This window comes from Spodoptera frugiperda, chromosome 17, assembly GCF_023101765.2.
Source record: "Spodoptera frugiperda isolate SF20-4 chromosome 17, AGI-APGP_CSIRO_Sfru_2.0, whole genome shotgun sequence".
Taxonomy (NCBI): domain Eukaryota; kingdom Metazoa; phylum Arthropoda; class Insecta; order Lepidoptera; family Noctuidae; genus Spodoptera; species Spodoptera frugiperda.
Genome location: NC_064228.1, coordinates 2,322,278 through 2,348,421, shown reverse-complemented (window position 1 = coordinate 2,348,421; position 26,144 = coordinate 2,322,278). Strand labels below are relative to the sequence as shown.

Below are 26,144 nucleotides of genomic sequence, written 5' to 3'. Positions count from 1 at the left end.
AGAGACATACATACCGGTTGTTCTTGTGCCAGTTTGTGTTACGTGTATATGTATATGTATTATAATATTTGTATTATCATGTATGTTAACCACAGTAGTTGTGATGAAGAAGTGCTCAAACAATAAATTACGTATGTTGATTTTGAAACTTAGTAGTGAATGTTTTGGGTTTCTATTTGTTTGTATTGCAATAAGTTCTTTCTCAGAATAGATTATAAACACTAGTTTTAAATGTGTTACAGCTATTTTTACCAACTATCCGTAGACCATGTCTTAATTTTAACGTGTCATATCACCTAAACTAACCTCATGGTTAAACTGTTAGGTGTCATATTTAGGTTAAAAGATAATGAAAAAATGTATTATTCATACATTTCTGTATACTTAGTATTTTTGTTTTACGTTTAAAGTAATGAATACTTTCGGCGCTCTAATTAACCTAACCTAAAAATTAACCTAACCTAACCTAAACTAACCAATCTGAGTGCCGAACGCGCTCTCGTTTCGATTACTTTAAACGTCATACTAAGGATACTGGCTAAATAATTTCAGGAAAAGATTTAGATTATTCATAGTTAGGTATTATTTACGTAGACGTTTTGATACCAATAAATATTGTTCATACGAAGTTATATTATTATTGGAAACTTTATTTATATTATCAGTATGATAATAAGTATCCTTGGCGCACACTGATATGCATATATTAGTGACGTAATATGCTATATTAATCATTAGTCTGCTACATACAAAAGTGGCTAGTTTAAAACTAGTCGAATGCATGTGTCTAGCTGTCGAACATGTGTAGACAAGTCTATTGTCTGTACACATACCTACTTAAATCTGTTATTACCTTTGTATTGTTTGTTAATATATTAGCCTCTGCCACCTGCTTGCGGTTCATGCCGTTAACTGCAGCCGTTTTGACGTGAAGGAGTAACAAACAAACAAAAATACTAACTTTCGCATTTACAAATTGGATGGACGTTTTTCCGATATTTCTGTTGATTTGTCGAGTACTAATGTTCCGCTGTCGAGTACTAATATTCCGCTTTACAGGAGGTCTTAAATAAAGTCTTTGTTTTCAGCAAAAGTTTTAATTGATTTTACCGATAAAATACGGAATCTAGAAAGTGTGATTGGTAAATGGACAATGGATGATCTAGTTTTTCGATCTAGAAAAAGTGGTTGCTATTTTAGTTTATTATTGAAGCTTTTATTTTAAATCTATTCGCTTAAACTTTTATTTATCGGATAAAAGTTTATATGTTAAAAGGATATAACAGTATTTTATTTATAGACGTCTCGTGTGTTTAGTTTTCTGTAACGACCTTGTTAATTAAGATTATTCCATAATTTATATGCCGGAACATATAACGCTATGTTTACTTTCAACGACTGACACACATGTCTACTGATTATATTTTATTCTTCAAAGAAACACAATCAAAGATAATGTATCATATAAAATACTTGACGCGGCTCTGCCTAAATGAAGGTGTGAGGATATATTTTAAATAGATTTACCTTACATGTATTATGTACATAGTTACTCAAAATAGCAGCTAGAACTCAAATAGAAAGGACTAACCAAATATGATTCATAATAAGCTAGAAAAATATACACTTAATGCATTGTTATTTCCTCAAAAATATGACTCATTACTTTGCACCTAAGTCTGCTAACAGACAGTGCAACTGAATACTTATTTGCGAAATGAATAATGTTGAAATACTCGATTGCTACCTAATTTTAAGATGCTCTCTAAAATATTTCTGGCTCCACAGACTTAGAGGTATTTCAATATTATAAAGCTGATGAGATTGTTGTTTGTTTGAACGCGCTAATATCTGAAACTACTGATTCGAAATTGGAAAAATCTTTACGTAAGATAAGTAGTCCATTCTTCGAGGGAGACTAGGCTTGAGAGTGGGGTGAGTTTACATAAAATAACAGATAATATAGGTAGAGATAGCTCAATACATATTTATGTTACAACTTATAATTGAGATACTATTATATATTAATGTTATTGTAATATTTGGGTGTTTGTGACGTATCTTAGGTAATGCATAAAATCATGCCGTTTCGTCTATCGTTGTGTCGGCCAAGGCGACTGTGTTTCTGTACCGTGACGGCGCTCCACAGACTATTGTGTAAAACTTACTGATTTTACAAACCACTTCTTTTGTTTTTAATTTTTTGTTAATTGCTTACTAAATTAGCGCTGTTTTATGTTTGAATTTAGGTGAAGAAGTTTTTTATTTTAATGTATCTGTGTCTTAATGTAGGTGTACAACGGTATTGTTGTTGTATGTACCGTAACTATGATGAGTTGTAGGGCAGTTTGTTATACCGTAATAAAGCTAGATTTGTGTTTATTAAACTCAACATTACTGTATATTTGTACGAAAAGTGGTTGATCGGTTTACGTAGAGGTAATAGGTGAAAAGATAGATAATGTTGATGTTCAAACCAAATCAAATCACTTTAATGCTTCCATAGTGTACACTACAATTTTAATACAGTAATAGTCTTAAATGGTATTACAAAAGTTATGAGTATAACATTTTGCATATAGGTAGACTACAAAACCACACGTAAATATTAAAATAGACCTAGATACATGATGTATTTCCCAACATACAACACTTTATCAAATTAGATATATTTACTACATGTTATTACATTACAAACGTATAACACATTTTCTTACATCTGGATACAATATCATAAACACTACAAGTATCAAATGTAACAATGCATGCGGTCTAGGTCTCCGCAGACAGATAGGCGGTCTATATACGTAACCTTGATTTGCTTTACAATACTTGCAATTGATCGTACACCACACAATGGTGAGTATCAATACAAGTGTAATGCTTTATTGTTTGTTCGACATATCGATTAGTAAGAATTAATAGGAGTATCTACTATTGGAAGAAAATTCTATTTGTCTTGAGCACTTTGAATAGTGTAAAATAGTATTTATAATGTTATGTGTATTCTGCCTATTACCTCTTTGGATTAGATTTAGATTTCAGCCATGATCATCCCACTGCAGGGCAAAGGCCTCTCTACCCTCCTTCCACTCCTCTCTGTTTAAAGCTGTTTTTGGATTAAAGGGAGTGATGTTTTCGTCTTATCGATGAGTTTGGCATAAAAGGACATTGGGCTTTTCGCCATTTTCCTTATAAATCATACATCACATGTAATATTACCAAACAATACGTGAACTTACTGTTCCATATTCGGTGTTGCTTCTATGAATTTTCGAAAACATTTAATAAATCCTTTAATATTTTTGTTATACCTATTGTCGTATATGCTCGTTAACGTTAAACTTATATGGTCTGTAGTCTCAAAACAATGGGTATATCTGTGTAAGGATATGATTGATTAATGCAATCAAAAGGTCAAATGTCGAACAATGTAATCTTAATATTTGAATACATTTTTGTCTTTATATTTATTGTTTTAGGCGTTTTAATATCTAAATAATAGGATCACATCATTAATATGTCTCTAGGACTTGTAATATAATCAATAGCAAGTGATAAATTAACGTACATACTAAAATTTATATATATTTATTATAGAACTGTCAAATAAAACAGATTGTGGGGCCATTTTAATTAGGTTTCGCCCACGGGGACCATTTACAACCCATATTGGGACCCATTGATTATAAGTATTTAACAAGCGTGTCCCCAAAAATTTTCAAATAAAGCTACGCATTAATTTAATTATGTTATTAAAATATTTGCCTTCACGGTCAGTAGGAAATTGGAGTTGATCTAATTTATTATAACGTGGTTATGGTTATTGATGAAAATCATTCAATTTGTTGGCAACTGTAATTAACTAGCTTCTGCTAGCTTTTGCGTTACTCCAAAATGGTGGTTTAGTACGCAAAATAGTAAAGAAACATAGATCTTAACTCTCACATTTAAGGTCTAACTTTGAATGAATAATAACGGTTTCTGAAACAAAGTAATAATACATCTATGAATACAACACTTGATAAGTATAAGATAGCTACGATAAAAATATACAGTCCTTATTGGTCCGTTATCTCGCGTGATAACAGTCGTCCGATAGCGGCGTAGCTTGGTAATTGATTTCTTTATAATTATTATACACGCATAATTGTTTTTGGGTAAGTTAAATCTTCTATACTTAATTGACACATAAAATGTACATGATGATGGAAGCTAAAGAAGTATGCAAGGGTTGTGACTAGTAGGTGGTGCTATTTATGTGTTCGCTTTATTGGATTAGTCTCCAGTTTAATTTGGTTTCGTGGAATATGTACTTGTACTTAGTGACAAAATAATTATTTCGACCATGCAAAGCAAAGCTTCTCGAGACAGCTAGTTTGAAATAAGTTGTGATTTCTGCTTTAAGCTCTATAATATCTCTTCAAGCACATAAACCATCATTATCTTCTTACCCATTACAGGCTACAGAGAAAACAGATCGTTATTTTAAACACACGTTTGTGAACGAACACACCTTACCTTCGTTTCCAAGTTTAGCCTGACTCAAGTTTCACTATCGCTGTTGACATAAGAAATAGTGTCGCAAATTATCTACAAGGAAATTCTGCAACTGTTATCTTAGTTACATACGTTAAATGTTGATAGAACGCACGTAGTTACGTGGTTACGTTTACATTGATAACGAATGTGGAGAAATTCGTGGGTGTGGGTTCAGTTTTGCTATTTCATCCTCTTTAATTTAGTGCAGTCGAACGCCTTAGACAGATCCAAGAAATGTATACAGTTGAATGCGACGCAAAAACTTTTCCTAATACGTACAATGCACATTATGCATCTCTACCTATACCTGCTAGACGTAAGTGATGTTCATCTTTATTTATCCACCTATACTCGGTATTGTTTACAAGCCACCGAAGGCCAATCCCATCCCACGAAATGTCAATCGTTATTTTCAATTCGTCTAGCACCCGGATGGTTGGCAAGCTCGTCTGTCTGTACATTCTTCACCATAAGGCCGTGACTTTGACTGAGAGCAAAGAGCATCCATTGTCCTTCTGTGTTGCTATTTGATCTTCCGTTTAGATATGGCTTTATGCGAAAGTGTTGCCATTGTTTGCAGGTCACCAACCGTAAGGACTGTATAATGTTGGTGGTTTAGGTAAAACTTGCCTTGTCTGTTTAGTTGTTTTTAGCTTGACGATAAATTGAAGACTGACGCTGGGTTCTCATAGAGTTTCTTATTGCGTGTTTCTATGTTGAATTTTATACAGTTACTAAATGACGGTTACATTTCCTACTATAAGTTTCATACTGCCAGAACTCCTAGTTGCTAATGTTTTGCGTGTTTCTTCAAAACTTTCATCGTAAATATCAAAGTTGGAGTGACCCTACTACTGACCCACTGTCTGTGAGCAGTGTCATGCAACAATGACTCACGGACAAAAGTGGTCCGTGCCTCTGCCTAGATATTGCTCTTTCTCTATTGTTGCGCTGTTTGATACAGGAAAGCGTCTGCTGTAGCTTATTGTGTCCGATTATCTAGTACATAACTGGATTTACTGATATGACATACTTTTGCTGATTTATAGATGTATTCTTCAATCAATAAATAATCTTAAACGTAACATTATGAACAGTAATTCATTTGCATCTTCGTCGAGCTTAAAATTTATCTTAACTTTGATCAAAATGTTCCGTGCTTTCGGCACCATTAAAGTTTTTCGGACATACATTATCTTAATTTACCTCAACACTGCCATTTAGGAGATACCAAGCTCATACCATCTGAATACCTTAAACCCTGATGGCACGTCAACCGCAGCATCCAGTCCGTCTGTTAACGGTTACCGTAACGGTATGCTCCGGCCGCCGCCGGCCTGGAGGCCCGGATTAATTGTGGCCGAAACACAAACGATGCTATGACTTCATTTGACGCCAGATGATCATCCATCACGATTAAGAAGCACGTGATTCTGAATTGTGATGATGTTGTATTAATTTGTGTGTGATAATACTCTGTGGTTAATGGAGGATTTCTTACTCCACAAGGTTTATCACACAGATGTAACTGATTTTGAAGTTTTGTTGTAGTTTTGATGTTATGTTTATCTTTGTGCACCTATTTTAATACGAATTGTTTTTACTGGATTTGATTCACTTCTATCAAATTATTTTCATCCATTTTTATTGTAAAGTTTAGCACTTTTAGTAATAGCCTAAGAATCAGTTGTATCTTCTTTAAGGTCTGAATCAATAAACATGATCCATGTAGTACTAAACTAACGATCATTACCAATGTCGTGTATCTATGATTATTTCAATATTATAACACGTGTGGCAATGACAGGCAGACACTTAATAATTGCCACATGTCCTCTTGTTGATGGATAAGGCAATTAATTTATATTAATTACCTTGCATAATGGATCTACGTAGAATACTGTATACGTTGACAACAGTGCATTAAGATAGGTCAGAGCTGTAATGTACTTGGATTAATTCATCTGGTTTTAAGAAGTGAACTTTATCGTTTGTATATTAAGTTTAGTTTTGACTGATTACTTATTAATCGTTTGGAATTATGGAAAAGATGATTTTAAGCTTTACAATTGTGGTTTGAATCTATTGTGAAATATTTCAACTAACTTTGAATGCATCTTTGATTGCGAGATGAAATTGTGTGCAATATAATAGTTAACGTTACTTAAATTAACGTAATATAACACTAAAATAATCAAAGCCAACTTATTCAGTTGTAAAGTTTAACGAGCGATGGTAATTGGACATTAATTGTGGCACGGAATCATTAAACGAGAACGTCTCAGTCGATCTCTTCGATAGTTGTTCTCAAGTACTTTCCTCTCAGATTTTACGAGGAAATTGAGATCTATTAGAATATTGATCTCTATTAAGTTTTCATTGAATGGTCTGTTAATATGATTTTGATATTCTAGACGTTTTTAAACTTAGATATGGTCTGTTTTGCATTTAGTCATTTCTGTTACTGCTGCTTACTATAATCAAATGCTGTTGTAATGTTTCTCAAGTAAAAATCACACACACTACACAGGGTTTTGATTAGGATTTAAAATTAGCTGTGGCAGTGTTCTGCCCATATAAAATCGGTTAATTAAAGTACTCTAAATCCCTTTATTACTTACATCAAACAAATAAATCAAAAACATATCAAAGCTTTATGATTTATACCAAGGAACCTTAATAAAACGAGTTGTAACTGTGTCTCGCCCACAAGTGATCTAAAAGCATTAATGAGCACCACTGTAGGTGTTGACCAAGTGAATTGAACGTTGCTTAACCTACCAGTAAGTCAGTAGGAGGGTGCGTTCGGTAACCGTCTGGCTTGGATAGGGTTCCAAGATTAATGGAGACATTACATTTAATAATGTAGGTGTTAATTGAAAGTTTTGATGAAAGGATGAATATGATTATCGATTCTGATTTGCGAAAAATGTGATTTCTTATTCTGCTTGTAGATTTATTTTGTATTGTGTCCATCACTCAAGCATTGTCATATACGGTCTAGCGATTTTCGTAATCGCAATTGTCCCTAGATTGTCGAATCGATCGAGTATTTTGTCAAAGAAATAAGATTGACATTCGTGATAAGTGATCTTTCTTTTTTGCAAAAAAGAACGTCTAGAGAGATACATCTCTTTTTTACTTGACTATGTATAATATAATTATTGTGATAATTTGACGAGCCCACTCGTCTACAGTCTACGGCCACACTGAGCACAGATGGCCAGAAACACGAAACGTCCTAACCAGATTGAAAAGACCACCAGTGCCACTAAACACCTATAATGACAACGACAGTTAAAATCACCTTCAACTTGTGTTAAACAGAACCAGTACACGAGTAGCATTAGATCTAGCTTTCTAAACGACGACATGTTCAATCCCATTTGCCTCTCGGTTTCCAGGAAATTGCTTTTTATAATTGCCTAGTTGGGATCGAAGCGGCTTTTTAATCCGGTGCTCTAGCATAGCATTGATGCTGTGCCGTATTTGTGTTTCAATTAAGGTTGCGGTAATTGTTTTTCGATGTTTCCATTTTGTTTTCGAGGTCGTGTGGTTAGACTCCAGGGATCTCAAAGGTTAAGAAATGTCCAGAAGTTTTTGGATTGGGTAAACGTGACCTTGGCAATGACCTTGGAGAAGAATGAGTCTCGTAATTAACATGTCAGAAACCTATAATGGTTTATACTCTATCAGTTTTACTTTCTAGTTTTCATTAGTTGGGGATGAACACCTTGTTAAGCCTATAAATGAAGAAGATATGAGACAAATTAGCATCTCATCACTTCGAAATCGTTTTCTCTTTCATTTAACCAAGTTTCACTACTAGTCGTTACTACATCGTTAGCTGGTAACTAGTCAATTAAGTGGAAGGAGCCATATTTGTTTTCTAAGGTAAAAACAGATGGTCACATATGATTTTATCTCTTCAGAACTGAACAGTAAAAGTGATCTAAACTTATAGCAAGGTCTACTACCTCATTTTAATCAATATAACGTTAAATGTAATGATTTAACAGCAGATACCAATACCCATATACGTCATTAATACCCCAATTAACACAAAATCTTTACAATATAAAAGTCGTAAGATTTTTTATAGTATGAAATTCTCAATGCCTTGTAAGGCTCAATGATTCATTACATCTTTTGACTTCGTATAGCCAAATTTGGCGGTGGAATCTCACCAAATGCGACTTTAAATAGCTTATTATAAGTATGATATTGCTATTCAATGTCACGATATTACTCACGTATTGGATAATCAACGAAAATATCTATCATTATCATCGTCTTACTGATATAGCATAATGGCTAACAAATGGTTTGTTCTATACTAAAACATTAGTTTATGACGTCTTTGGTTTTTTGCGTCTAGTAGCTTCATTATTTTGCTCTTCAATATGGCTTTCCCAATTATCACTTGCTTCAATTCTACCATATCTTTATTTCTTTAGCTTCCTCTATTCTGTATTCCAAGAAAAATACTACCACAATTTTCACTGCATTTTCTGTTTTCGTCGTACAAAGATCCTTTCGAATAAAACACTAAAAGCCAACCATTGTGGCCAGCCAATCTAACGTATCAGTGATCTCTCTGGCTTCGTTTTTTCTATTTATTTTCCCTCTGGTTTTCTGGTTAGCCTCAGCCAGACCGACTTTTACTAGTTCACCGGGTCGGTCAGCTTTAGATATAGGTTGTAATGTAGGTATTCTACGTTTACTGGGAAACCTGTTTGACACCCAAGCACTAGGACCACTACTTCAAGGTAAAATTGTGGCTTTCCTTTGAATCAGATTTGTCATATTCTTAGTAAACGGATTTGTGTTGATCAGTTGTTTTGATTTTGTTATTGATAACGATTTCTAAATATATCTTTAAGTTTGGTATTGCCAAAGATTATTATTAAACGCATTTTCTCTCTTTCCTCAATATTTAACTTCGTGAGGTATTTTGTTAGTTTCTCGGCCATAAGGAAATCCAACACCTGTATCTATATCGCACCCACAGCCAATAGTTTCCATCCAAATAAATGACACGACAAAATGTTTTGTTCCTTCTACGGTTATCGTATATCTTAATACACATTCGTTGACATTAAGAGAAATATCAATGGCGCTGTTTCTCAGAAAAAAAATGCTCACTAGGCATGCCGAAGAAAAATATAATGATACAACTCCTTAACTTATATTCAACCTTATTTTCTACTGAATAAGATTCATTATTCTGATATCTTACCTGTGCCCACACATCGGATACACCTACGATACCTCGTTAGACTTCAATAGGTTGAAGTTTTTCAAGTACTTTTAAAAGTTGACAGTTTTTTTTCCAAGGTCGCAAAAAAGTTGATCCAATTATGTTCTTGGCTTATCATTTTCATGATCTGCGCTTTGTAATTTGTAAGTCAGGATTAGAATTCTTTAACTTTTAAGGTGTAGAAAATAAAGCTACATAGTCAGACCAACATTATCCTCACAATATTGAATAGGCAGATATTTCTCCTGTTAAGGTTGTAGTTAAAAATCTGTTATTATCTTAGTTGCACAAACACAAGGTAAAGAAGAAAGCGGTACTCGGTTATTTATTGGCTAGTTAAAATAGCCTTGTGAGTGGTAGTTTTCCCCATTGCAATTTAATAACATCACCGCACCAAGGTCTATCGATTTATTTTCTGTAGCTGTTGCGTACATTTCACAAGAACCTCACTTTAATCGCGCCAATTAAAGTAATAACGTCAGCCAGTAAATGAGAGGAAATCTTTTCAACGAATGACAAAACTCCAACTGCACTTTGTTTCACTCAGAGTAAAAGTTGGACAAAATTGTACATTATGATTTATGCTCATTTCAACAAAACTAGCCAATTAAGAGACAATAAAATATCTCATGTTTCACGTAAGAATGATGCGACAATATCACGCATTATGACGTTCTCTTAATTACCTTTTATAGTCCAAATTGTTTGATGCTTACCCAAAAAACAATGTCGTTAAACTTTCGCTGCACGTCCCACGTAAGTTACGTCATACTTCCATTCAGAAATTATCTTTTTTTTTCGCTTACCTACGGCCGTTTTCTCCGCAGTTTTGTCAGCTTTCTTTCATGGAGACAGGCGGTCTCACGAATCATTATTCCTCGTTTTTACGACCAACAAAACGTCCATTTACACTCTTATAAAGTACTTTTAACTTCACAATAAAATATTACACGGGGACCTCACAAGTTGTTTTTTAATGCTTGTTTTTATACAACTAAAGAATTTGTCTAGTTTGGTTGTAACGATTGTAGGTGACATTAGGTCAGTAGATTTACACATGTTTTGTTTTATGTTACCTTTAGAATGATTTAATGTTACGATAAGGAACCACCTTTATTTATTCTGTCTGTCGGATATTTTGTATGTACGAAGTTTTCAATGCACTCTACCTATTCGTCATTTTCGCTTTACATATTCAAATTGTAGGTCACACGTTCATTGATCCTAAATTCGTTATATACATAAATGACATTCAAAATGTTACACCGAAACGCTAAGTATTACGTGAGAAAAATAACACAAACATCATAAAATTGATGCATCTGTTCATATCAATGATCAATGATGTTAAATTGTACAGAGAATCACAATGCGGGACGTGGTGAGCATTGCAACAATACGCATCGTGGCAGGTCCGATTAAACTGTTGGCGGATTCTCAAAAATCGTATCTAACCATCCCAACCCGCGTTAGGGGAAATAAAGCTTAGTCATTCACGAAATTGAGTGCATAACAGCATAACACGACTATCTGCACGGAACAGCCATGAAGGGTACTTTTTGGGCCTTTCCATTACATTTCTTTTATAGAATGAGTTGCGTTTTCCGTTGCGTAAATAACGCGGAAATGTGTGTCGTCTTTGCAACATTTAGGAGATTTCATTTTAACAAACATTAAACGTTTGCAAGTCATTCTGTTTTGGTCCGTAAGTATTATGTGAGCATCGGTTCTTGTAATCTTTATTATTTATTGTAACTAGCTTTCACTTAGCTACATAAACACAAAGGTGGACAAACATACCGCTATAATTTACAGAAATAATTGTTCGTTCCAAAATTAGAAATGTGCGAAAGTAAAATTGATGTTCGCTAGGAATAATTTTGTCCCCGGCACCGTCCAATTAGTCCACAGTCCGGTGTGTGGGGTCAAACGTATTGTCAGCTATGTAGGCTAAATACTCTTAATTAGGGGATGTACGCCGTACATAATTTCCCGTCATTATTTCATGTAGTTTTCTACTTTGTGTTTCTCATAATTGAGGTGGAATATTAGGTATGACTCGTGTGACTATGTTTAACCAGGTTGTGACAATCAAAAGACATGAAAAATGTTTTTTTACACGTTGTGTGTAAGGAATATCGCACAAATTGGAAAACATAATGATTATATTGGACCTTCATAATCCTCTATTATTAGTAGAAATTGCATTAAATAATCTTAGCTCCATCCATAAAATTTGTAATTTCCTTCAAATTACCTTCAACATTACTATAACCTATTCAATTTCATATTCGTAGAAGGTGCAATTGCTATCGATAAACCTGTGAACATGTTTTATCTAATCGACTAAATTCATGTATTACTTGACGAGGCCTTTGTGCCGGTAGAAAGAGATGACGATGTCGAAATACAGGTTTAGAAAGAGAGGGAACACGACTCTCGGTTCGACGTTCATGAGTCATGCTCCGGCGCATACTGTCGTAGTGGTCTATAATCACAGAAGTTAGCGGTTTCATTTATATCTTTTAATTGCTGTATATTTATCTTTTTGTGTAGCCTAAATTGCATATTAGTCAGCTCATACAACACTCAGTACTCATTACTTGTTTCATAATTCGCAGCTACCAATTTGTTTCAAAACAACTTGTCCAGTCGCTCTATTTGAATATTATTATCTTCGTTGTATACGTTAATCAAAGTTTTATCAATCCTTGGAAACAAAACAACCGCGATAAAGTACCCGGTTTCTTGTGAAATCAATTAACAATTACTTTTTTTTTAACGGACTTGAATCATTATTTTCTACGTGTACATGTAAATGAATTGTGAATAAAGTATCGTACTAGAATGAGACGTAGAAGTCCCAGTATGGATGTAGTTTTGCTCATCTCATACCTTGGTCCGCTGCTGACGAAAGCATCAACCGCTTATGACGGGGTCGTCAAGCAACTTGATGTATTGCCTTCAACATCGTCATTGGTCAACTTTGCCAACAAACGCCAGGTGGGACAACATCTGTCGAATCTCATTCGCCAACATTTGCCAAACTCAGAACTTACTTCAGTATACAGTTTACTTCAGTATCAGTCAAAATATTGCCTTCTTACGCCAAGTCTACATCTGGTAATTAATCTTGTTATATTGAATTTGTTGTACAGTTTATTCGTAGTTTTTTTGTCTAGTTACAGCTGTTAGACACATATGGATTAACTTGCTTCAAACATCTGCTACATCTGTCTGTAAATGAGACTGATAAAAACTAGCTCTGTGACTATTAGAAACATTGAACAAGAATTTAATTGTAAAATCAATCTACGCAGCCTTTAATGTGTGACAAATTAAATTGATATCCGTATGGGACCGAGTCCCATGTTCGTACAAATTGTCCATTTAGTTAGTTTCAAAACTCTGTCCAAATATGTATGAAACGTGTTCCGCAGGCAGATCGTCTCGCAAATTTGTTACGCGGTGACTCACCGACGCTCCACTATTTAGTTTAACCCTAGCTCACTAAACATATTTTCGAGTTACACAATCACTAAACATTAGTCATTTTGACTAACAAATTAAATCGTCAATTTTTTTTGAAAATTATATTTATTTATGAAAAAAGTAGGTGAAATATTAGTTATTATTAAGGTTTCTTAGAAACTATTCAACAAACATATAAAAAATGTTAATCCTGGCAGTCTGAGCAGACAGGAATCGTATGTTCGCCACAAATAGCCTTCTTGCAGGAGTGGCATGATACTTTTGTCATCCTATGCTTCTGGTACGGGCAAATTGCGCAAATTCTTCGTTTATTTGGCTGTGCATGACTAGTACTAGCCTCAATATTTTCAATTTGCAGGATATCTTTGATACTGGCCCTGATATTCTTCCTCAAAGTTACAGCCGTGTATCGTTCACGCAACACCATGGCTTAATGAGAGTGTCTGCCAATTTTTGCACGAATGCTTTGCGTTTAAAAGGTTTTTGTCGTTGCCGCACCATGTTAGACACATAAACAACATACGCATTGACCATGCATAAGTTCAGCATATTATAAAATATGCATTGAGGCCACCTATTTGTTGTGCGGTTGCAGCTAATGGCAGAACAAATCTGGTCAATAGTATCAACGACTCCTTTGGTACAATAGTACCAAAACCTGATATAATACATTTCTACAATAGTAGTAATGTATTATTTCAGGCTTTTTCGTGCTGGAGTTAATGTCTGGCTGACCAAAAATCACTTTATTGCATTTCGGTTTCTTCATCACTTGCGTCGGTGTTTACACAATGTTCTACCTCTAAGTTATTTTCTTCTTCTTCAGATCCTGATAGTTCACCAGGTTGACATGCGAGTTCTAGGTCATCATTTTCAGTATCAGATTCATTCAAAAACTGCAGAATTTTGTCTTGATCCCTTATTGAATCCATCTAAAACAGAATAAACGGCTGTATATAATGTTCAAAATATATATTTTTTCCTCTTCATACTAATAAAATACATGAAATTTATTTTATATTATATAATATAAATAATAAAATTCTAAGAAATAAAAAAAAACTTCATTTGTACAAAAAGTCAATAAATAAACAAAATTATTCCAAGCTTACCTTAACTCACTTTTCACGCGTAATCACTAAATATTAGTCCGTGAGACTAACAATTCGTCAAAACTCCGGAAGTAAACTAAGTGCAAACAAAACGCATGCACATGGGTCACTAAAACAATGAATAAGGAGGGTACTGAGCGCGGTGGGGCTGGGGAATGCCAGGAACATATCTAAACAGAAAATGTTCAGAGGTCGTGTCGCCTGTGAGACTAATGTTTAGTGATCTAGGGTTAAACGCTCCGAACCGGTTTGTACTCTGTTTTTTGTTACAGTCGTGATGGCTTTTTTTTCTTCAATCGTTTTTTTCTTCAGTATACTTACCGTATTAAGATCCTGTTGACAATGTTTTATATTGTCAAGATTTAATCGTTCTTTTAAGCCGTCAACGTTATCTTCCACAAATGGATGAAGTGCATGTGCTTGTGCAGTACTTTTTGCAGCGACCATAATTTTGTTTGTTTTTGTCAGATACAAAAACTCCTTAATTTTATTTATCTACTAAGTTTAGAACATCAAGTTTATTGTTACAGCTTCCATTGTAAATGGAAGTTTAAATTTAAACTTCGTCACGATATTTCTTTGTCACAGTATCATTATGGTTATCGTTAATGTAATTCAATCGTTGTAAACTTTGTTTTCATGCACACGCAATACATTTTTTTGCATCGTTATGTTCAATTACGTTCGTGGGAGCTCTGATAAAACAATCTTGGCATGAGTCATCGTTGATTGGGTTGGCTGTCATGCAACTTCTTTTATTACTTCAGAAAACAAATACAAATACAGTCTTATTGCTACAGGCTTCAGTAGTTATACTACAAGTACTCAATGGTTATAAATTATTGAAAACAAAATAAAAATACTCTGGAAAAACTGCATGTAATAAATTATACATGTTCGAGGAAGTAGCTCGGAATTTATCGGTCGTGTGAATAAGTGAGAGGTACATTTTGCCTCTAGTTTATCTGAATATTTTACTATAAGTTTATCGTGTATGATGAGGCATCAGATCTGTATTCTATGGGATGTTCATATAGATGTTCCTACTATCAAAAACGCTTGTTAAACGTCAGATTTTATTTTATAATTTCTATGTAAAAAGCATTGCCCTTAACGGGCTTCTTATTTACGTAGGATGGATTTACAACACTAATCGCTGTTTAGAAACTTGGTTTGGTTCGCTTAATGTGTGCTGTTGGCTAATGGTTTCTGTTTAGTACCGTTCTTATTACTTAATCTGGATTATGTCTAAAGAATTACGACCTAATGTAATTTATTACACGATTCTTTAGGCCAAATAATCCCGTTTCGCTCATTTTACAAAAACTTTGACCCAGTTTGCCGAGCATTGAATGAACTCAAAAATTCAACCAGAATATTCATTTGCCCGCTGAAATTATTCACAAACAGATGTAGCGGCGGCATTTAAAAGCGCAAAATGCGAAAAATAACCTCATTCCTGCTCCAAACAGAATAAAAACCAACTTTGCCGGCTCTCAACTGTCTACCAACTGCCACAACTTTGTCCTGATGTTTTCCCTCGCCTCACAATGCATTCATTAGCATATGCCATTTGCGACCAGTCCCCAGTCCTCAGTTTCCCTAGGCCTTACAAAGGTTTCCGTGTTATAAAGGACCTTGAACCTTAAGGATCTTGTTAGAACCTCTAGTAAATTTTAAGGTGTGAGGTTTTTAACTCATCATAATTTGTGTGGGAAATGTAGGCTTAAAATGTTTACTTTGCCGGTACAGAGTGGAAAAGTAAATTTTGTCTGACTCAAGGATGTAACAAATATTGATTCTCGTCTTAAGAGTCGGTTCCACAGAATGTAATTAATGAATCTATTTAAAATTTCATTCAAAGTTTATTTTCTATGAAATGTATTTCCGATTACATCTCCTTCCATAATGGAATTAATTTCTCTAGAAAAAGCACCTGGTTGATCTGATGCGAAAATCAAAACAGCAGCAATTGTTCAACTTTACACATAATAAGAATAGAATCCTATAGTTCCATGCAAGCAGATACGAGCACAATGGCGGAAGCTTGCGGTCCATGCAAACAAATCTAAAGCCACAGCAACATCAACTAAAATGGCTCTTAATAGCCAAGAAATAGAAGCTAAACATACAGCAAAAGATAAATTTGCATTTTCTGACAAAGAGTTAAATTACGTACAGTTATTTCAAGCTGGGGAACCTGAGATGGTCGGGCTTGTACTAAGGTGCTATGTATTGACTACAGTTTTATTAATATGTATAAGAAATTGAGGTGAGACAACTTATTTCATATTCTCGGAAACTTTAAGTAATTAACTTTAGAAAGCTAAAGTTGTGACCTCGAGAAATACTGAAAAGACGTTCTGAAACATCTCATGTAACTTAATGTTTCAAAGTTTAAAGTGAAGAATCGAGTATAACATTTGAATGATAATAGTACTGAGTAATGAGGATAATAATACAGAAATATATTCTATACTACTTTAGAAATCTCACGTTAAAGCAGCGCTAAATATAAAAGTAAACTTCAAATTACCGTTGATGATATCGTCACTAGCCTAATCATTATCACAAACGATGTTAATAGTTCTCAAGGTTTCCCCAAAACTTCCATATAATACAGCGGTTGCGTGGCCAAACCAACACGAAACTTAAAATAGATTAAGATTAATATTGAAACTATTTTTAGCAACGTTAGGACTATTTTCGTTTGCCACTGTAAATAGAACAACATCATAATGAAATGTTTGCTTTTACAAATACTTTTGCACACAGCGCAATGAATTCTGCGCAAGTTTCGGTTGCTTCTATAGTTTGTGTAATAATTTTGCCAGCATGATTATCAAGAATTTGTGCCACGATTACTATTAAACTTAATTCAAAGTGCGTGTGGCCCCAATATACTTCCTTGGGGCATCCCAGGGGATTACAATGTGTAACAATGGATGATTTAATGTTACCAATGTCGTAAAAGATGTTGAATAATATACATTTGCGGCTAGTACGTCTTCAGGAATGTCGGTAAATATCGTTACTCATACATTTTTCTTCAAAATCGACAGCAGACTGTTTAGCACCACTATTTTACAGCTGGTTACTGCATTTACGTGGCATCCATTGCATTTAGTAATTCAATCATAACATAGTGATGGTTTAGAATAATTTTATTTGTTTATTCGAGTACGTAAGCTGAGTCAGAAGCTCACAAAATAGACATAAACACTACAATTATATTCGCATCTAGGCAATGCATGTGGAGTGTATAAAAAGATATGATTCACAAACTATACTGTTGCATAAACGTGAAACTTGGCTAGTTTGTACGTAAAACACAAACTGTTTTATTGTTAACAATGCGTTGGAAATCTCGTGTTGTTTTGTTGCGTTTCGTAATCATCATTACAGAACGTTATAATTGCGGCATTAAAGTGCGATTAAGAACAATATCTGCTACGTTCCTGACTATTAGCACTTGTAACGTGGAAGTGAGAAAAACATTTTCTATTTTGTACTTGCATTCAATAATCCTAATTTCTTACTTTTAGAAACTGTTTAAACCAAGTATTATTCTAATATTCCGGTCTATACGTGAACTAGAATACATTATATTATAACATTACTAACTTATCGTATATCATTATCATAATCATGCATTGTATCTATTTTCCTTGTTTATTTCTCACCGTTTAGTTTTCCTGTTGGAATGTTAATTTTATCACAGTCTCTCGTATCTTTACATGCGATATTTGATACAGTTTGTACTGTGTCTGTATTACTTAACTTTATGAAAACATTGAGTCATAGGTCTTTGGGTGCCATTGGGTGCCATATGTTGCATTGTCGTGATTCGAACCAAGGCCTCGGGCTGCGGCTCTATTGAATTGTATTCTTAATATCACGTTGTCTTGTAAACCTACAATTTACTTTCTATTAGTGATTTGATATGTAATTATTCATCTTTAGACATGCTAAAATAATTCAGTACCTATATTATACGTTACTCTTGCACTGTATAACTCAGAACCTTAAACTTTATTTATATGTTTATAAAAAACCACAACATTTTATTATTCCACTACTTGAAACTCCCATAACTTGCGCTCGTAACAAAATCCAATTACAACTCGAAAGAATTTATCGTGGAGGTTGAATGGCCTTTTATTGGTATCGATATTATTCGTATTGTGTCGTCTTTGCTTCATGTTACATGTTGATTCAAGTGTCCAGGTGATGGTTCTCTCTTACAGATGTCGCTGCTGCCGCTTTATGTCGCTACAGGGTTATGGTGAACGGTGCTCCGTGTTCCTATAACTAACAATGTTTCATCTCTCTCTTTCCAGATGGACTTTGTTCCTGTCTCGCTCAGCCTGCCGTACAACGGAATGTTTCTAGCATAGAAGTGTTTTGCATTCCTCTTGGTTCTCGGAAACTGTTTCTACATTTTAAATGGGATTGAGATTGGTAGCGTTATTTATGTTAGAGATCATTTTTGAGCTATAGAACTTGTACTGTATGAGTATCGTGTTTAAAGTCTTTCGTAGCTGGATTCCTTTAATAATTAAGCAGCTGTTAGAATATTTAATGTTCTTTGACCGACCTTGGATTGGTTATTTTGGTCGATAATCGATTACTAGTCACTAACTCCGTTTACACGTATCTTCAAATTGTAATAACTAGCTTTAACTGTAGTTTTTAAGTGTAATATTCACAATCAACAACTAAATGTGTCAGTAGGTAGGATATGTATCTTTAATCAGTGATAACTTTATCAAAGATGCCAATAACACACACAAGGTTTTTCGGCAGATATTTTCCATTAACATTAGCTTTATTTCACGGTTAGTTAATTAATTTATTGCATGTAGGTAACTGATTAGGGCGTTGATAGCCTAATTTATGTCTCTTCTCTTTATTCTTTTAGTAATAGAGTCTAAATTCGTATGTGGTTGGTAAATTGCAGCTATTATTTGTTTTGGTAGCCATTCTTATCGAGTTACGAGTCGGTACGATCGTTCAGGGATTTCACTTTTCGTCTTGGTTCATCTGATTATCCTATTATTCGATCACGTAACAATTCCGTTTGGAATTCTCTTTGTTTCTTTAAGTGTTCTCTTGGATTCGGTTTTTTGTTGATTAGCCCTTTGTGTAGACTTTCTAGGTTTTATTGGACAAGTTCATTTTTAACAAAAAATCTTATCATTAAAGGTCCTAGAAGGAGTCGGTTTTTCCACATGATTGATTTCATATCTTCAATCGGTTCCTATCCAATTAAGTATTGATTTTACTTCTTCTGGGTACGCACTAGACAGTAATTGGTCAGTTGATATGCGTCAGTAAGTAAATTTTATATGCGATTGTTGATTTGACGTCAGCAGCAGGTTATTGATCGTCTTCCACTAATCCGTAACCTTTGTCTGTCTCCATACTTCATTCTAATCGTCCGTTCGATATTGGTATTTAGGCCGAATCCATATGTCATGTCTCGATGTCATGACTAAATTCCGTATAGCCGCTATCTTATCTGATATGGTAAGGGCGTCTATACTTAGGTGAATCACATTATTATTCTTTTTTCAGGTATTTTACATGCTTACAAAATTAAAAATAGTACTTAAAGTGATATAACTGTGATAGAAGTTTAAATTAGTATGCTCTAAAATCTAAAACTTAGTGATAATATCAGTGAAATGTCTTCTTACTAAAATGGAGAGGAAACTGACACGTGAAGATTTCATGAGGAAAAGTTTTCGAGCACCGAAGGTGTCGCCCGCCCCAGAGGGCCAGGAGCCTACTGTTAACGGAGCGCCACCACCATCGCCGGTATCTTTAGCCATGTTGGAGAGGAACTCGCAACCACCACAACGAACCCAGTACGAGATAACATCCTCGGGGATAGCTCCTAAACGACTTGAAATCAATAGAGCTCATCCCATCCACCTCAAGTCATTCCAATCTCCCGAACCTCCAGACGACACTGCACCAATGCCGCCTTCAGACGATGTTCTACGAAAACTTGAACGGCAAATTGGTGAAATGGAGAGGGGATTGGAGAAAAGGGCACAGAATGGTTCTGTTGGGGTCGATGAAAGAGTGAGATACGCTGAACATGAGAACCTCTTACGTACTGGCGTATCTTCAGTCGGTGGCGGAGGCTATCTTCCAGCCGATTCCGATACAGAACACGACGTGGTGCCTTTCAATAGAAACGAAAGCACTCGCAGCAGTACCGGTGGTGCTACACCAGTACCGAGACCAGCCACTCGTCTGGCCAGAACAAACTCTGACACTCAACAGTCAGTGGCAGCCACTGCTAGGATGATGAAGAAACTGGCTGATGGCAATAAGGATGAAAAGTCCAAGGTTATATCTCGAAAAGCGATACAAGCGAGGATGGAGCGCGTCAAGAACTCTGTGACTGGGAAACATGAGCACAGGGTTCTGGCTGAACATAGGGTGGATCCACCTTCTCCAAGGACACCTACGTCCCCTATCTCTCCAAGGTCACAGGTAACGATGATTCTTTACGATATTGTGGATGTCCATACTATTAAGCGTAAAATTGATGTTGATTATCATCCAAGCAAAATAGAAAAGAACATTTTCACTGTATCTAAAAGTAGCATTTTGTAGGCAATACATGTTTAGCCAATTAATTGCTAGATAAAAATATGTAATAAAAAACATCGTTTCTCTCCAAAACCGATAAATATTGATCGTAACTTAGCATTTATAATAATTTTACAACGGACATAATTCATATCACCGATTTTGACGCGTTTTTATTTGACGTTAAATGTGTTCGGCTACCCACACGCGACGTCTCAAATTGTATTAAGTGTGGTGTAATATTTGCTTACCTTGTTACCTAAATTCATTCACACTCGCTTGCGTAATGAGCACAAAAGAGAGGTAGACAGTAATCCTACTTTATTTTCTATTTGTATTTGTATTAAGATTTTTTTCCATAAACAAGTCATAATGTGTTATTTTAAAGAGTTAAATCTTTATTGATGGCTATTTTATTTGAATTTTCATTTATGTATTCTAAGTGTACATAGTAAAAAAAAAAGCTTTATACCTACGTCATGTGTGATAGATTTCTTTTAGATCTCTCCTAAAATAAGTAAGGATCACGTTGTAGTCAACGAACAGCCTTATTTCTACTACCTGCTGTGAAAAAGTCAATTTGTAACACTTGGTGCTTGGCTCTGACGCAGGCTCAATGACGTCACACTCATATCACGACCGCCTGCTAGCTCCATATATGTACACGAAAATGTTTAATGGTAGATATGATTAATTCGTATTGTGTGATACGAACGCTGGTCAACCTAAACCAATCTTTGTAAATGATTTTCAACATTATTGTTCTGTTAATTAGGACGAAAATCTGTTGATAAATTTTGTCATATTGGAGTAGGTTTACCTGCTGGCAGCTGTATGTATAATATGTTGTAAAAGAAAATATTGTTACAATCGTTCAAAATAAGACATTTTTCAACAACTGGTAAAACCAATTTAGAATAAGATTTTTTGTTTCAAACACATTTAAACCTTTGACAATTTATACTAATTGTTTCTTTTTTATTTTCTTCACAGGTAAGCACAAAAACACGATTCCAGTAAAATGGCCAAGTCTACGTACGTAACTAATTGCATTGTCAGGTAAAGTATGCACTTTGTTTTTCCCGATAAATTGCCTGCATTAGCGCTGAATGCTTGAATTAAAATCTTTTTACAATGAAGAAAATTTTATTTAGAGTTAAAATGGAGAAGGAAAAGTTTTCAGAATGTTTTAGGATAGAAATATAAAACATAGTACTTTTATTAGAATAGTCATGTAATAGGTGTCTTCCATATTTTAAACAATTTCATAACAGATTGTATCATCTTTCCTATGTAAACTACTAAACACAACCAATAAAGTCTACAAGATAACAGCTTACAGTCGTAAAATTCCAATATTTAACAACATTACACCTCTTAGATACCGAATATTATCATACTAATAAACTTAACGTCCTCAGTCAGCATCGATTCTGAACCCAAAGACGCCCGTTTAAGGACATCGCACGTTATAATGTTTTATGAGAAACCATTCAGTTTTACGAGCCAACACACAAATCTGTCCAAACTTCTAATAAAAAAACGAAATTTAGCTATTCCAAGGTCGGTTAAAAGTATTTGTAAGCTCAAAGCGATTGGGTGATGAGTGAGGAATGCAAAACGCAAGCGGCATTACTCTGTATGCGCAGCCGACACGTCGCTTGTATTAACGAAGTGTAGTTTACGTAATTATCATTTTTATTGCCTTGAGGAAGTATATGTATATTAGTTATTTACATTGAGAATTATTCTTATTTTAACAGGCAATGTTATTTTTGTGGTTATGTTACATGTTTGCTTATTTTGTGGCAGAAATTATCAAAGTTCTATGTAATAAAATGAAACAATTGGGCTCAAAACCAAGAATTTGAACCTCAATGTTTGTAACTTCAATAATGGCCATAGCTTTGAGTCCCTCGTGTCTTATAAATAAAAGTGAAATAGTGAAATGCACGTGTATGAAAATTGATTCGAAAATATTTCCCATCTCTTTGTGCAGGTTTCTTTCGAAGAGTTTTATCTACTAAATCTTTATTTAGCTTCTTTGTCAAAGTAAGGAAATAGCGTCTGCTGGCTTCCTATACGGATGGGTGCTTGTCGGAGCATGCAAAAATTACGCTCGCTCCCGTCGCGTGTTCCGTTTGATAAATCGTTTCGCATAATATACTAACATTATTTATCTCACTGCCTTCGCCTTCAAAGCAAATCAAACTAAATTCTTTTGAGGACTGTTCATATACACAACATTTTTCTTTTTATGAATCTTTTTCGTGTTTAGACTTGGCTAGTGTTTTGGAACTTTGTTTTTATACAATATTTTAGTCCTTACCCTTTTAACTAGAGTTTTATATTGTTATTTACCGTTGCCATAGCAACCTGCAGGCACTCAATAAACTAATGAAGACTGAAGAAAGACAAAGAAAGTGTACTCGTTATGATAATAGTGAAAAACATGGAACTAGGTCGCTCGATACACCACCGATCAATCCTAGAGCCTTGACATCTTGCCAGTTAGTATGCATTGATTAAGTATACCGGTTCTGTTTCTAATTGCTTTCAGTACCTACTTATAACTACAGTTGTTTTGGCCTTTTGCTTTGATTTGTGATTCGCCGAACCTTGTAGCGATAGAGAGAGAACCTTTGCTAGAATGTCTACCCAAAATGTGGTTAGCGATTGAGCAGTTACAGTCATATACATATGTCGGAGATAGGAGATCTCTCACTTTCGATATGTCGGTGAAAGGAGAATCTCACTACTCATGTCAGGAATACTTGTGGGCGTTATGACGAAGGTAGCAGTAAAATAATAAAGTCTTCGATATGGAACTATTGTTTAATTCTGTACATTGCACTGTTACTTTACTTAAGCTACTGATGGGGCCGGCATTTCCTACCGACTACTCTGAGAAGAAATGCCGAAACAAACTCAGAGGTCTCAGTCACTCTCAAAGTGCAAACATGGTTACAAAGTACATGAAAGATAATTAACTGTTACAATATCAAACTAACAGGTTACAGACTAGGTTGAAACACACGACGGTTCAATATTCGACCGTACTGGTCGGCTGCTGCACGAGGTGATCAACACGCCGCTCAGCCGATGAATCCTTGACTCCGTCGAGCGCCGAGGGTGGACGCCTGTGTTTCAATTCTACCCTCGATCCCGACACATACATAACCTCACGCCGGTTTCCCATAGGCCAGACTTTATAGAACGCCAGTTAGAGTCAAAAAGTTTTCGACGTTTACAACGTTCAAATTGAATCTCAGTAAAAACTAAAACTTGCCAGGTAAATGAAAAACATCAATAAGCAAGTTTTCTCCACAGCCATGAAAGAAAACATTCCCAAAGTCCACGATGTTTCTAAAAACATAAAATAGCTTATTATGTTTACCGAAACTTGTTACGAAAAAGCGGTAACATAGCAGAATTTTCCCCAGAATATCCGCCTCGATTTCCACGAAAATGTTTATTAATTTTCAACGCTCAATGAACGAAAGTTCCGTACAGAACTTTGGTGGGCATTTGGGATATAAAGGAAAGAATTTTAAAGCCATACCAACTTTTTGGAGACCAATAAATTTTCTATGGACCCGATAATGACTGGGGAACTTTTGAAAGCAATTGATTGTATTTATTAAGACTTTGAAAGAGATAAATGGGAGGATTTTGTATTGACTTTAAAAGGGAAGAGCTTGATATACCTTTTTTGGTCGTAAATCTGGGTTTTATTTGACAATTATGATAGTCAAGATTCTATCTTACTTGATGTGAACGAACACAGCATGTATAGTAGTAGTAGGTAAGGAAAGATATCTCATTTTAATAAAATTCAAGTAAAGTCACTTTAAACAATTTTGAATCGATTATCTTCACAATTTTAATCGACCAATCAGTATGTATAACTCCTTTTATATAATAGTTTGCCCAAGAGAAGAATTCACGATAGTAAGATAGTATGTTATTTACGGTCCCATAATGGTCTTAGGAAATAGTTTGCACCTCGCCGTGGTTGCTCCGGGAAGGATGTTATGTGCCTAGTGCCTATGTAGTGTTCCTGTTTAGTGTGATAGTTACATGATGTTCAAATTCGTTCCTAATGTTTAAATGGTCGTCTTGTAAAGAATTGGTCGAAATGTAAAGATTGGATAATTTAAGACCAATATGAACTAAATAAGACATGCTAAAGTAACTTCATCTTCAATTTGTTTTGTGTGAATTTTCAGGACCAATGTAATCTTTTGTAACTCGTTTATTTGGTGGACACAATCTTTTTTATTGCGAGATTATTTTTTTTAACAAATCACAAATGCAGCTGAACTACTAAGTACTTTCTTTTAAATCTTAAATCGTATTCAACTGCACATACTAATCAGTTTAATTGCACAATACACGTTACCATATTATCAACAGTTAATTTATTATTCTCTAGCATAATAAAGCAATAAATAAAATCCTTACATTAATTAAGTTGTGACGTAACTTACGAGTCTGCATTACCTTACCTAACTTACACACCCACGGTCCACGCGTGGGCGTGTCCACATTATGTTCCAACTGCATTCGAGATAACGTTACGTCACGGTTACATTATGACGTCACATCTACATTATGACCTCACATCTACATTATGACCTCACATGTCATTGATTACGTCGCGTTGTTGGAACAAGTTATAATAGTCGTAAATTTCGAGTATTTGGTTCGTTGCCCGGATTTAAACTGTTGAAGTTTTTTATAGTAAATGCAGTACTCTATATTAGTCTAGACTCTAGATCAGTGGTTCCTAACCGGTGGTCCGCAGAAGTCAAAATATGGTCCGCAAAATGACACAAGATAACTCCTCTGTCCAATAGTTACCGCGGTTAAAGCTCGAATGAAATTGTCAAAGGAAGCAACGGAGGAGAGCGAATTTCTATAATTTCAAGTTACTATTTTAATGAAAACTAACTCCATTACTTGGCAATTTTGGACTACATGAAAAAAGTAATACTAGTCCCTAACCTAACAAAAATTATGCGAAAGTGGTCCTTGACCGAGAAAAGGTTGGGAACCCCTGGTCTAGATAAATGTAGTTAGTATTTAAATTTTGTCAGAATATTTCCGTTTACTACCATCAAACAAAACAG

The 26,144-nt window shown here is 34.8% G+C and overlaps 1 protein-coding gene across 18 annotated transcripts in view; it reads left to right on the top strand.

Moving 5' to 3' along the window:
• The window catches only part of LOC118276662 (serine/threonine-protein kinase MARK2), a 203,074-nt gene that overhangs the window by 110,108 nt on the left and 66,822 nt on the right, over positions 1-26,144 (top strand). For 15 of the 18 annotated variants that reach the window (XM_050699696.1, XM_050699691.1, XM_050699705.1 and 12 more), the window contains exon 2: positions 19,984-20,913. The exons of the other annotated variants lie outside the window; for them this stretch is intronic. In XM_050699696.1, coding sequence (XP_050555653.1) covers positions 20,110-20,913 — 804 coding nt within the window. In that variant the 5' untranslated portion in view covers positions 19,984-20,109. The remainder of the gene's footprint in view (positions 1-19,983; positions 20,914-26,144) is intronic. 18 annotated transcript variants of the gene reach the window in all.